Raw genomic sequence first — 14,795 nt, forward strand, 5'->3', positions numbered from 1 at the left:
TACGAGTCGTATACTCCTCTAGATCCCTAACATTATCTAGTTCCCTGAACCTTTTGTACACTTTTCTTTTTGACTAGATTCATTACAATTTTTGTGCACCATGGTTCTTGTAACCTACCAAACTTCCCTGTCTCATCGGAACGTTGTCGTGCAGAACTCCAGACAAACATTCCTTGAAAATCTGCCAGATTACTTCTGTACACTTTCCCGGGAAAACCTCTTTCCAATTTATCCCAGCATATGAAGACAGACTGGCAGATTGAGCAGATAAGACCAATGGAAGGTCCAATGGTCAAGAAGGTGGTCTCTGCAAGTGTCATGGAACATGAAGAGCAGGACAAGACACAAAAGACGTCCTGGTCATCCACTGCACCTAGTCCCATCTCCAGCCGTCTTGACTTGTCTTGCCACTGGATCTAGACGGGAATTGGGAAGTGAGAGCGAGGCTGACACTGCGCAACTATCCCTCACTTTAATCCAAATCAAGCGCAAGTCTCAACATCATCAGTGTCCTGTTCAACCCTTGAAGTCTTGTGGCGATGGGTGATACACTGGGAGCTGCAGTCATGGACCTGCACTCAGGTCTAATGGTTGCTTTCCACTGACTGAAGCAGCAGCGAAACTTGACATCTACCTAGGCGAGTGAGCAGTCCTCTTCAGGGACACACTGCTCACCTCCGTAGAATAAGGAAGGGACTAGGAAAGGTGCCCCAAACATTCGCTACGCCCCGGCCAGTTTACTGCGGCTGGTGGGAATCCCATCTTGCGGTTGAACACACAAAATAAAACACAAGGTGACACCGTTCACCATTGGCACTTGGAACATGCGCACGCTTTTGGACAACACTACAGCAGACAGAACAGAGAGAAAAATAGCTTTAGTTGCCAGAGAGCTTGCAAGGTACAACACTGACACTGCAGCCGAGTGAAACTCGTCTTGCCAACGTAGGTCAGTTGACTGAAACTGGAGATGAATACACTTTTTTCTGGAGTGGTCATGGCAGCAATGAGCATTGTGATGCTGGCATTGAATTCGCCATCAGGACAAGACACAACTTTGTTCGGAAACTTGCTAGTCTACCCAAGGTATGAACAACCAGCTTATGACATTACCGCTTCCACTACAGAACAGAAGTCAAGCCACCCTGATCAGCGACTATGCCCCCACAATGAACAACCCAGACAAGATGAAAGACGAGTTCTACGAAGAACTAGACACCCTAGTATCAGCAGTGAGCAGTACTGACAAGCTGATCTTGCTTGGCGATTTCGATGCAAGAGTAGGGTGTGACTCTGCAATCTGGCAGGGAGTTATTGGGAGGCATGGAGTGGGCAAGCGCAACAGTAATGGCCTACTCTTAATGAAGACCTCCTCATCAACAACAAACCTTCCATCTGCCTACCTGTAACAATATCTCTTGGATGCAACCCCACTCTAAGCATTGGCATCTTATCAGCGACGTCATTGTCAGGAGAAAAGACAGGCGGGAAGTCAGAGTGACCAAGGCCGTGCGTAGTGCTGACTGCTGGACAGATCACAGGCTCATTGTCTCCAACATGAGGCTCTGCATCAGACCCAAGAGGCGACCACAAGGAAGTAAGGTTATGAAAAGAATCAATGCGGCCAAGCTAAAGGACCCCAGCATAGCTTCAGCACTGGCTGAAGACTTAGAAATCAAGCTTGCTGACCTACACCTCACAGGCAGTGTTGAGGATGACAGGGAAAGCTTCAGAGTTGCTATCCGTTCATTTGCACTGAAGATGCTCGGGCCCTCTACCCGCAAACAGCACGACTGGTTAAATGAGAATGATGAGGAAATACAGGCTCTACTTGTGGAAAACCACCATTTTCATCGGGCCTGTCAAAACGACCCATCATCAGCTTCGAAGAAAAATGCTTTCACCCAGTGTTCACAGGACAGTCCAGAATAAACTGCGTAAAATGCAGGATGCCTGGCTGAGCGCCAAGTCAGATGAAATACAGGGATACACTGACAGAAACAACTTGATACGCTTCCATGAAGCTCTCAACACTCTACGGACCTCAATCTCTCAGGAGTTCCCCCTTCCTGAGTACAGATGGTACAACTCTCATTATAGAGAGGGCTCAGATCCTGCAGAGATGGGCTGAACACTTTGAAGCCGTCCTCAACCGACCATCATCTATTAACGATGAGCAATAGACAAGATTCCCCAGGTCGATATCAACAGCGCCATGGATGACCTAACAGTAGTAGCTGAAGTCACGAAAGCTGTCAGCCAACTATCCAGTGGCAAAGCCCCAGGGGCAGATGCCATACCTGCAGAGGTCTACAAAGCTGCTGGTCCCGTACTTATCGAGAAGCTCACCGAGTTGTTCCAGTCCTTTTGCAAGCAACTATCCATTTCTCAGGAACTTAAAGATGCTTCCATCGTACACCTCTACAAGAGGAAGCACAATCGGCAAGTATGCAACAACCACTGAGGAATCTTGCTGCTCTCCATCACAGAAAAAACCCTCAAGAGTCCTGCTAAATCATCTGGTTACTCATCTGGAACTGGGCCTGCTTCCAGAGTCACAGTGTGGCCTCTGCAAAGGTCGCAGGAATATTGACATGATTTTTGCTGCGCACCAACTTCAGGAGAAGTGTCAGGAGCAGAATTGCAAGCTCTACACAACCTTTGTTGACCTCGCAAAAGCCTTCAACACTGCCAAAGGCCTGTGGAGGATCATGTCAAAGTTCAGCTGTCCCCTCAAATTCATTCAGATGGTACGCCACTTCCATGATGGCATGGTGGCCAGAGTATGGGATGGCAGAGAATGCTCTGAGGCATTCCCAGTCACCAATGGCATCAAACAGGGTTGTGTGCCCGCACCCACACTGTTCAGCATGATGTTTACTGCCATGCTGAATGATGCCTTCCACGACAGTGTTGCTGGAATCAGTCTCAAGTGCAGAGTGGATGGGAAGCTCTTCAACCTGAGGAGACTTCAAGCTATTACCAAAGTGAAGGAGACTGTTCTGAGAGACTTCCTTTTTGCCGATGACTGTGCCCTGTATGCTGGCTCAGATAGTAGTCATGATGTGGGTATGCCGGCGTTGGACTGGCTGAATGCCCGTGACCACTGAAGTGTTCGCCAACAGGAAGGGAACAGTCTTGCCTGGTGACTGTCGAGCGATGTTCATTCATCTGACCTTCGGGTAAGCATTCTCCAAGGCGGCCTTCACGACACACGACAGCGCAGAGTTGCTGAGCAGAGACTGATAGCCAAGTTCCGCACACGAGGACGGTCTCAACAGGGATCTTGGGTTCATGTCGCACTATCTGTAACCCCCGTGACTTGCCTGGGTTTGCAAAACCTCACTTACTGTACTGTCTGGAGACAATACACATCTCTTTAAACTGTGATCAGTGCTCCTTCCACTCACATTATCAGCCACTTCAGGTCTTGAACAGCAGGTTAGGTGTAAGGATTCGCATTCTAATCAGTAATCTCTAAACTGTCTGTGCTTTATATGCTCTGTCTGAGGCCAGAACTCTCCATTCACCTGACGAAGGGGGTAACCCCGAAAGCTAGTGAGTATATTATCAAATAATAGGTTGGACTAAAACCTGGTGTTGTCAGACTTTTTACTGTGCTGGCTCAGAGCCAGAGATGTAAGTCAGTATGGACAAATTTTCCATGGCTTGTGACAACTTTGGACTCACCATCAACATTAAAAATACCAAAGTCATGCACTAGCCTGCTCCTCATGCACCGTACACAGAACCCATAATCACAATCAAAGGCAGAAACTACAGGTAGTGGACCAGTTCACTTATCTTGGCAGCACCCTCTCCCAAGGAGTGATTATTGATACAGAAGTTAACTACAGAATAGCAAAGGCAAGTTCTACTTTCAGTAGACTGTGCTCCACTATATGAGAACGTTGAGGAATCAGCCCAGTGACAAAACTGAAGGTCTATAGCACTGCAGTACTCATTACCCTCCTGTATGCCTGTGAAACGTGGACTGTGTATCAAAGGCATGCAAGACAGCTCAATCATTTCCACATGACTTGTTTTCACAGAATATTAAGCATCAGATGGCAAGACAAAGTACCAAACACTGAAGTTCTCTCTAGAGCATGTCTACCATCAGTCCACACGCTGATGAGTGCACAGACCCGGTGGGCAGGTCATGTCATCCCTATGTCAGACGAGTGCATACCCACGCAGCTCCTTTTTGGGGAACTCTTTGCTGGAAGACGCTCGCATGGAGGGCAGAAGAAACGTTTTAAAGACACACGCAAGGCCTCCCTGAAGTCGCTTGACATAGACACGACCACTTGGGAAACACTGGCACAATACCACCCTACCTGGTGCTGCCTCATTCACAAAGGCTGTCAAGCTTACGAAGAAAAGTGTTTTGCTGAAGCATGACTTAAGTGTGAGCTGCGCAAGTCCAGAGCCACCAGCACAACAACTACAGTGTCTACACAAGTCTGTCCAATATGTGCCAGGACATTCCGTGCCCGAATTGGTCTGATCAGTCATCTTCGGACACACCACAACCAGCCTCAAAATGACTAATGGTGTCGAGGTCCTCATCGATGACGATCAATGAACAACATCAGGACAAGATCAGCTCAATATATGGTTGGTTCATTCAAAGGTCTGATAGCAGTAGGGAAGAAGCTGTTCTTGAGTTGGTTTGTTCATATTCTCAGACTTTCGTATCTTTTTCCTGATGGAAGATGATGGAGGAATGTGTACCAGGATGCATTGAGTCCTTGATTATGCTGGCTGCTTTTCTGAAGCAACTGAAAGTGTAGATGGAGTCAATGGATGGGAGGCTGGTTTGTGTGATGGACTGAGCCATATTCACAACCCTCTGTAGTTTCTTGTGGTCTTGGTCAGAGCAGGACCCATACCAAGCTGTGATACATCTGGAAACGATGCTGCCTATGCTGCACCAATAACAATTGGTGAGAAATGTAGCATATATGATGAATTTCCTTAGCCTCCTGAGTAGGTAGGGCTTTCATAACTATAGCATTGGACTGGAAGGACCAGATCAGGTTGTTGGTGATCTGAACACTTGAAGCTCTTGACCATTTCTATTTCATCACCGTTGACGTAGACAGGGGCATATCCTCTACTATTCTTCCTGAAGTCGATGACTCTCTTCTTCATTTTACTGACATTGAGGGTGAGATTATTGTCATTGCACCATTTCACCAGATTCTCTCTTCCCTGTACTCTGTCTCGTTTTTGCTTGAGATTTGATCCATTACAGTGTCATCAACAAACTTGAAAATGGAGCGGAATTTGACCACATAAGCTTAAGTGTACAAGGAATATCATAAGGGTCTGAGGACACAGCTTTGCGTGGCGCTGGTATTGAGGATAATCATGGAGGAGGTCTATTTACCTATCCTTACTGATTGCAATCTGTGTTAAATCCCTCTGTTTAAGGAACTTGCATGGATATTCAAAAACATTTCACTGACACAATGTTTCCATTGAGGTTCTTGAGTTCCATTTAATATGACTGAAAACTCAAAGTTGAATTTCGTTAAGGTTCAGGCTATGCAGACAAAATAGGCTAAAACAATCTACCCAAGTGATAGATCATAATGTTTTATTTTCATAATTACATTTTGTCTGTCACACACAAGTAATATTTAGATGATGGTCAGATAATAGTTTTTTTTTCAAAAACGGATCCATTCAGCAAATGTACTGAACTGGCAGCACAATTGTCAGTTTTAACCAATAGAGAGAATGGGTAAATTCTGCAACCAAAGTAAACATAATATGTAGTCTCTTCTATGCCTTAAAACGTAAGACTTAAAACATTATTAGAACAGAATGTATAGGCAGATTTACGTCTCCTAGTTTTTGCACTAATGTATTTTGACTTACCAGTAAACCTTTTAATGTGTTATTAGTATAATTTCATGTGCATACCGCACTCCCCCCCCACTCCATTTTAAATAATAACACTAAAGGAAGAAAAACATCTCATCAGCCATACTGTTTCGATGAAGATTTACTCTATAATTAGAATTTAAATAGTTTACAGGTTTAGACTTACTTTGAGACTATGAGCTATCAGCATTCTTGAGACTGCAAAGTGCACTATTATACTATTGCAACTTGTCGATAGCTTTGAAAGTCAATTCATTAAGGGAAAAGTCAGTGAGTATCAACAAAAATGACAACATGCAAGCTCACCTACCATGAAATCACTTGGTTGTATCCATACTGGAAGTCTCTTTCCTGGCTTTTCCGGACAGGATATACCAACTGGTTCTCATGAAAGTATAGGACCTTTTTCAATTTGGCAAGGTCAGGTCGGAGGGCAACGAGTTCAGCCAGGTTAAGGACTGAGCTTGTGAACAGGACCCTATAAAACAAGGATAGCAGTGTTTGCAAATATTGAGCATGTTCCATAGGATATCCATCACTCCCTTCCCCCACACCAAAGCGGAGAAAAAAAACCCCTACAGGGACACATCAGAAGCTGAGCATTAATACCATGTAGCTGCACTGAAAGTTTTGATCTTTTAAGGCAACTGCTATGAACTCCAACTAAAAAGAGTTGGCATCACATTGGTCTTTTGAGCTCTGTTACTGTAAGCTGAAGCATAAAAAGGGAAACAAGATGGATTTTATTGAAAGAGGCAAGAAGAGCGATATCTGAAGGATAAGTGGAACAAAGATAAGATTGAATGGGGAATACTTGGATTGCTGGACTCATTAAAATTTCCTATTTCTTGTAGGATTTTGCTGTTGAATGACCACAATACTTTTGTACGAGTGAAATGGATATCCAAAAAATGTTTCTTTTGGCAAACTGTGCTGAAAACTGCTGACTAATGACTTCAGTGTCCCCCTAGAAATTTATTTGGCCATAGCAATTTTGAAAGTTAACTGGAGTCAATTAATCTTCAACCTCTGGAAATACCAACAGTTAATCATGAAAAACAATAAATATAGGATTCTCTCATTTAAAAATTTAATACAATTTCAGCACAGAGACTAAAATTACTACAAAGAAATGTGAGTGTTGACAAGAAATTTTAAATATTGGCTGGGTCTTTATCAGCAATGCAGGAAATGTAGTATATCACCAATTTCTCTCAGTGTTGCTTTCCACATTTCCTGCGTGTCTTGGATACCATTGTAATATTACAAATATGTTGAAACATTCTTAAACAATGTTAAAATTTATGAAAACTTCATCAAAAAACCCTCAGAAATAAGTCCCACTATTCCAGAAGTGACTGTCAAAACCACCAACAATAAATCAGAATAAAATGAAGTATACAGTTTTGCTAAACAGTATCTGTGGAAGGAGAAAGTTAACAGTGCAGGTCAATGAATGTAACTTAGTTTCTCTCCCCATGAATGCTGCCTGACTTGCTGAGTATTTCTAGCATTTTCTGTTAGTATTTCAGATTTTGAACCAAGATTGTGCCTTTATACCAGTGATATGTCAAGAAACTGTGTACATTGTGTAACGTATCATACATCTACGGGTGTAAAAATATTAAAAACCTCAATGTCATACACGAGTGTAAAGCAGATTTTTTATGTGGTAAATTTTTTTCCATTTGAGCATTTTTAAATTTAAAATTACTGCACATTCCTAGCTTCAAATAAGTCCTGTGGGATACCACAACCATGGAATCAATTAGATGTAATGAAACAATGACTCTTGACACTTTTGTATTATGTGGCCAGGTTTTTCCATCACAACTGTTTAGTCACTAAACCATCAGAGACTCAGCATAAACCATGTACTGATGCATTTACCTCGTAAACCATCAGAGATTCAGGATAGACATGGCATTATCTAGGTTTATTCAATGAACCTCAGAGGAAGATTAATCAATAAAAACTATAATTTGTGTGCCTTGCTTATTTAGTGAAGTTTTGTATTGGTGGATTGACAGCTACTTAATTAGATACTGTAACATTTTATTCCAACATTAGAGTACCAAGTGTAACAATTTATGATCATCCATTTCTTCTGATGAATCTTCTGATCTCTACCAAGCCTATGTTATCTGAAGTCCGTGTGTGAATTTGCATGTTCTTTAGCTACTGTTCCAGATCTGGGGCCATTACTTATAACGCTCTTACTTTCTTCCTGGTACTTCATGACCCCTTCTCTCCCAGTCTCTTCCATTCCTGCTATCCAGACTTCTCACCTATGATTTCTCTCCTTTGGCTACTTTGCTTACTTGTCTGCTGCTGTTTCAGGTTTGAAATACTCTTGAAGTGATGCAAAGTTATTCTCTGTACCTTGCTGGGCATTCTCCAAACGGCATCTCAAGACTCCCATTATTGATTCCTTCACAAGCAGCAACTCCAATTGTCCCGACAACCTCCCTAGATAGCATATCCACTCAGGGCTAATCTCATCATCCTCACTCACCCTAACCTTCTGCAGCTTATTCCTTTCCTTTTACCACCCAGCCAAATCTCCCCTTCAGGTTCCATCGGCCACAGGCCTGAATCAGTGTTTTTTTCCTTATCTCTTCTCACATCCACTGGGAGCTCATCTTATTCAAAAGATCCACTTCCAATTCTATTTCAGGCGACGTGGTGGCATCGTGGCAATGTCACTGGACCAGCAATCCAGCGGCCCAAGTTAATGATTCGAGGATATCAAAACATCTGGGATTGAAAGCTAGGCTCAGTAATGATGACTATGAAACTATCACTGATTGTCAAAAAAATCCATTTGGATCACTATGTCCTTTAGGAAAGGAAATATGGCATCCTTACCTGGTCTGGCCAACATGTGATCCATAGTATTGTGGTTGACAAGAGCAATTAGGGATGGACAACAAATGCTGACCTTGCGAATGATGGCCATATCCCATGAAAAAATAAATAATTCTCACTAAACTGCTGAGCTGTCAACTTCTTTTCCTGCCCACCCCACCAGACAATGTACCTCCTCCCTTTAAAATCTGCCATAATCAACCCCTATCACAAAATTCTTACCCAAGACTACTTTGGCTTCCCAATACCCTTTCTTCTCCAAAGATGAAGGGCCAAACGATCTTGAAATGTTGACCCTGTATTTTCTTCCTATGGATGCTGCTGGACCTGTTGGCCCTATTGGCCCTATTCTTGTTTCAGATTCCAGTATCTGCAGTATTTTGCTTATTGCCCCACAAATCTGTGCCCATCATTCCAGCAATCCCATGCTTGAACAACTCCAATAAAGTTTCCACCCTGCCTCAGCACTCAAACAGCCTAATCAATGTCACAAATGATATTCTATGTCACTGTGACTGTGATGCACATCCTTATTTATCTTTCTCAATCTTTCCCACCAACTTTGCCACCATTGATCATTTCATTCTCTTCCAACACCACTCATCCGTGGCCTAGCTGAGTGGGTCAACCCTCATCTGGTTCTACGTTTAGAATCATAGAATTCCCTAGAGTGTAGAAGGAGGCCATCCAGCCAATCGAGTCTACACCAACAACAATCACCCCCGGGCTCTATCCCCATTATCCCATGTATGTTTCCTGCTAAGCTCCCTGACACAAAGGGACAATTTAGCGTGGCCAATCTACCTAACCTGCACAACTCTGGATTATTCCAATTATCACCAGATGATCTGTTGCAATGTTTTCTTCTTTCCCTCCCTGCACAGTTACCTCTGAAGTACCAAAGGAACAATTTGTGGCCTCCTACTTCTCATTTACATGCTGGTAAGGGATATTTTAATTGCTTCACCACCATTTGAATATGTCCAGGTCTTAAACCCTGGAATTCCTCTCACCTGCTCCCTCTTCCTTCTAAAATGCCCCTTAAAACCTACTCACAACTTGCCAAAGCTTTAGATGACCTGTTTTAACATCATCTTAAGTGACTTGTTGCTAAATTTTATTTGATAGTAGCAATAAAGCAATTTGGCAGCTTCATTTTCAAGGTGCTATGCAAATGCAAGTTGCTATTGCTGCTGAAAATACATCTAGATATTGTGTTTTGAATATAAAATTGAATTTTAAAATAAAATTGGGATTGAATATAAAAGTAGGGAGGTCTTGCTGCAGCTGTATAGGGCATTGATGAGGCCGCAGCTGGAGTACTGCATGCAGTTTTGGGCGCCGCACCTGCGCAAAGATATTTTGGCCTTGGAGGGAGTGCAGAGGAGGTTTACTAGGCTGATACCGGAGTTGAGGGGGTTGAGCTATGAGGAAAGGCTGAATAAACTGGGCTTGTACTCGTTAGAGTTTAGAAGAATGAGGGGAGATCTCATTGAGACGTATAAGATGATGAATGGGATGGATAGGATAGAGGTGGAAAGACTCTTCCCGCTCAAAAAAGACAGTAGGACTAGGGGGCACAGCCTAAAGATAAAAGGGGGACGGTTTAGAACGGAGTTGAAGAGGAACTTCTTCACTCAAAGGGTGGTGAATCTCTGGAATTCTCTGCCCGTTGAAGTGGTGGAGGCTGCCTCGCTACATATTTTTAAGACACGGGTTGATGGGTTTTTGATAAGAGAGGGGATTAAGGGTTATGGGGAGAGGGCGGGAAAGTGGAACTGAGCAGCGACAGATCAGCCATGATCTTATTGAATGGCGGGGCAGGCTCGAAGGGCTGGATGGCCTACTCCTGCTCCTATTTCTTATGTTCTTATGTTTTACATTTGCGCTGGCAGTTCCTCACCATCACTTCTTTCGAAGCCTCCATTTCTGTGTTGTTAAATTTCTTGCGCAACAGCCAATCCTGGATGATCCTCCCAGTTAAACTTTGGGAAGTCAGAAACTTTTAGCTTTGACACCCACCACAAACGCCGTTCCTTACCCATGAATTTTGTATGTCTCTCTGACTATTGCCTCAGGCTGAACCAGGCTGGCTACTGCCACACCATTCCATTTGATCCTGAGCTGAGCATTTCCACTTTGTCACCAGACCCGTTGTTGAACATTTGGATATGACGCATATCTATGCCTATCTGTTGTTTGAACCTCTTTATTCAAGTTTCAAACCCTTTCACGACACCACAAAAGTCCTAAGCGAAGTCATAAGTGATATATTCTGTAAAGATAGTGTGTAAATCCCCCAGTCTACCTCAACTTCCCTGCAGCCTTTGACTTCCATTCTCCTTGTAGCACTACTTCAGGCTGAAGCAGTCAATTCACACACTAGTTATCCTTAGCTGAGTTGTCAAAAGAGGCTATATTCGCTCCAACATAAAGGCACCTGACTTCGACCTTCACTACGCCATTTGTCTTAACCAATCTGCTGCTGAAACTTTGGTCAAGGCCTTGTCAAATTTGTCTGTTCCAATGCTTGCCCCATAGCCCCATGTTCCGGAATTTCCTAACTAAGTTTTCCATCACTTCTGGTTCCTTTAAAACCTTCCTTAGCACTTACTTTTCTTACCAAGCTTTTGGCCACCCCTTCTAAAATATCCTCTTTCAGCTGAGTATTGAATTTTCCAAACAACTTTTTTATATGTTAAAGATCAATGCCCCACTATTTAAAAGCGAAGGAAGGGATGAAAAAAGGGAATTACATACAACCATAGAAGATAGGAGCAGGAGGAGGCCATTTGGCCCTTCAGCCTGCTCCGACAATCGTTTATTAAGATCATGGCTGATTGTCCACCTCAATAGTCTAATCCTGTTTTCTCCCTATAACCTTTGATCCCTTTCGCCCCAACTGCCATATCCAGCTGCCTCTTGAATACATTCAATGTTTTGACATCATCTACCTCCTGTGGTAATGAATTTCACAGGCTTACCGCTGTCTGAGTGAAGAAATGTCTCCTCACCTCTGTCCTAAATAGTCTACCCTGAATCCTCAGAATGTGTTAAAGGCAAGTTTGCCTAACATCTGTCAGAGCGAAAATGCTGGAGTCAAATTTTAATGTTTATTTATTAGTGTCACAAGTAGGCTTACATTAACACTACAATGAAGTTACTGTGAAAAGTCGCCACACTCCAGCATCTGTTCGGGTACAGAGGGAGGATTTAGAATGGCCAATTCACCTAACCAGCGTGTCTTTTGGACTGTGGGAGGAAACCAGGGCACCTGGAGGAAACCCACGCAGACGCAGGGAGAACACGCAGACTCCGCACAGACAGCAGCCCAAGCCAGGAATTGAACCCGGGTCCCTGGCACTGAGAGGCAGCAGTGCTATCCACTGTGCCACCCCTTTTATACATATTACAAAGGATGTGATAACAGGACACTTATAAAATATCAATGGGAATGGACAAAATCAACATGGATTTATGGTGGGGAAATCATGGTTAACAAACCTAATGGAGTTTGTTGAGGACATAACTAGGAGATTAGATGGGGAGAACAAGGGGATGTGGTATATTCAGGTTTTCGGAGAGCTTTTGATTAAAGTCCTAAGAGGTTGGTGTGGAGAATTAAAACAAGTGGGTTTGGGGGGAAATATATTGGCAAGGATTGAGAATTGGTTAGCAGACATGAAACAGAGAGTAGCAATAGATGGGTCTTTTTCAAGGTGGCAGGCAGCGACTAGTGGGGTACCGCAAGAAAGCAGTGCCCGAGTCCGGGCTTTTCATAATATACACCAATGATTTGGATGAGGGATTCAAATACAATATTTCCAAGTGTGCTAACCACACAAAACTTGATTGGACTGTGGATGGGGAGGAGGATGCAAAGAAGGCCCAAGGTGATTTAGACAAGTTGAGTGTTTGATTTAATTTATTATTGTCACATGTATTAGTAATACAGTGAAAAGTATTATTTCTTGCGTGCTATACAAAGCATACTGTATATAGGGAAGGAAAGGACAGACTACAGAGTGTAGTGTCGCAGTCATAGTGAGGGATAGAGAAAGATCAACTTAATGTGAGGTAGGTCTATTCAAAAGTCTAATGCCAGCAGAGAAGAAGCTGTTAAATTGTTTGGTACGTGATCTCAGACTTTTGTATCTTTTTCCCGATGGAAGAAGGTGGAAGAGAGAATCCCCAGGGTGTGTGGGGTCCTTAATTATGTTGGCCACTTTTCTGAGGTAGTGGGAAGCGCAGACGATGGATGGTCGATGGATGGGAGGCTGGTTTAAGTGATGGACTAAACTTCATTTATGACCCTTTGTAGTTTCTTGGGGTCTTGGACAGAGCAGAAGGCATACCAAGCTGTGATACAACCAGACAGAATGCTTTCTATGGTACATCTGTCAAAGTCGACGAGACTTGTAGTGGATGTGCCAAATTTCCTTAGTCTCCTGAGAAAGTGGAGGCATTGATGGGCTTTTTAAACTATAGCGTCCACATGGAGGTAACAGGGCAGGTTGTAGGTGATCTGTATACCTAAAAACCTGAAGTTCTCGACCATTTCTACTTCGTCCTATTGATGTAGCCAGACACATGCCCTCCATTATGCTTCCTGAAGTCGATAGCGATCTCCTTCGTTCTGTTGATACTGAGGGAGAGACTATTGTCGTCGCACCAGTTAACCAGATTCTCTATCTTTCCTGTCTCTCATTATTGTTTGAGATCCAAACCACAATGGTGGTGTCATCAGCAAATTTGAAAATCAAGTTGAAGGGGAATTTGGCCAAAGGTGTATGAATATAGTAAGGGGCTGAGGCCACAGTCTTGTAGAACACCGGTGCTGAGGATGATTATGGAGCTGGTGTTGTTGCCTATGCTTACTGACTGCGGTCTGTGGGTTAGGAAGTTCAGAGTCCAGTTGCAGTGGGAGGAGCCAGGCCCCAGGCCATGAAGTTTGGAGATGAGTCTCATAGGAATAATGGTGCGCAAGGCTGAGCTATAGTCTTTTACTAAGAGTCTGATATTGGTGGCTTTGTTACCTAGGTGTTCCAGGGTTGAGCAAAGGGCCAGGGAGATGGTGTCTACTGCAGACCTGTTGCAATGATAGATGAACTGTAGTGGATCCAGGCAGTCTTGAGGACCAGAATAATGGTCATCTTCTTGAAGCAGGTAGACACTTTAGATTGGTGTAAAGAGAAGTTGAAGATGTCGGCGAATACTCCCCGCAGCTGGCCCACGCAAGATCTGAATGCTCATTTGGTACTCCAGCTGGACCAATTACTTTCCATGGGTTGACATTTCAGAAGGCTGCTCTGATGTCGGCAATGGTGACCTTGGGTACAGATTTGTCCGAGACTTCCAGGATGGAGGGCGTGCTCTCGCTGACGTCTTGCTCAAAACGGGATACAGAATGCTTTGAGCTCATCAGGAAGAGGTGCATTGGAGCTGGCCATTTTAACTGCCTTGACCTTGTAGCCTGTTATGTCTTGCAGACTTTACCATAGTTGGCGGGAGTCTGAGAGGTTAGCCTCGGATTCTAGCTTGGTGCTATTGCAGGAAGCAGTTAGGAAGTAAATATTAAGTTGACCTTCATTGCAAGAGGATTTGAATACAGCAAAGATGGCTTGCTGCAGTTGTACAATCCTTGGTGAGGCTACAACTGAAGTAGTTTGTGTAGTTTTGATCTCCTTACCTAATAAAGGATAAACTTACCATAGAGGGAATGCAGCGAAGGCTCACCAGACTGATTCCTGGCAGGATTGTCATATGAGGAGAATGGGTCAACTAGACCCTTATTCATTGAAGTTTAGATGAGAGAGAGGGGAACTCATTGTAAGATGAAAAAATTCTGACAAGGCCAGGCAGACTGGATGCAGGGTGATGTTACTCCAGGTTTTTTTTGCGGGGGAGGTATTGAGCAAGGATAATAGTCTCAGGATACAGAGTAGGCCATTTTGGATTGAAATGGAGAAATTTCCACTCAAAGGATAGTGATCCTGTGGAATTCTCTATTAGAGAAGGCTGTGGAGGCCATG

At 43.6% G+C, this 14,795-nt stretch overlaps 1 protein-coding gene across 6 annotated transcripts in view; it reads right to left on the reverse strand.

Moving 5' to 3' along the window:
• The window catches only part of gtdc1 (glycosyltransferase-like domain containing 1), a 304,588-nt gene that overhangs the window by 191,695 nt on the left and 98,098 nt on the right, over window positions 1-14,795 (reverse strand). For all 6 annotated transcript variants that reach the window (XM_080199378.1, XM_080199376.1, XM_080199377.1 and 3 more), the window contains one exon: window positions 6,206-6,373. In XM_080199378.1, the coding sequence (XP_080055504.1) occupies window positions 6,206-6,373 (168 nt within the window). The remainder of the gene's footprint in view (window positions 1-6,205; window positions 6,374-14,795) is intronic.

This window comes from Carcharhinus amblyrhynchos, chromosome 11 (assembly GCF_965287045.1).
Source record: "Carcharhinus amblyrhynchos chromosome 11, sCarAmb.v2.hapA, whole genome shotgun sequence".
In the NCBI taxonomy this organism is placed as follows: Eukaryota; Metazoa; Chordata; class Chondrichthyes; order Carcharhiniformes; family Carcharhinidae; genus Carcharhinus; species Carcharhinus amblyrhynchos.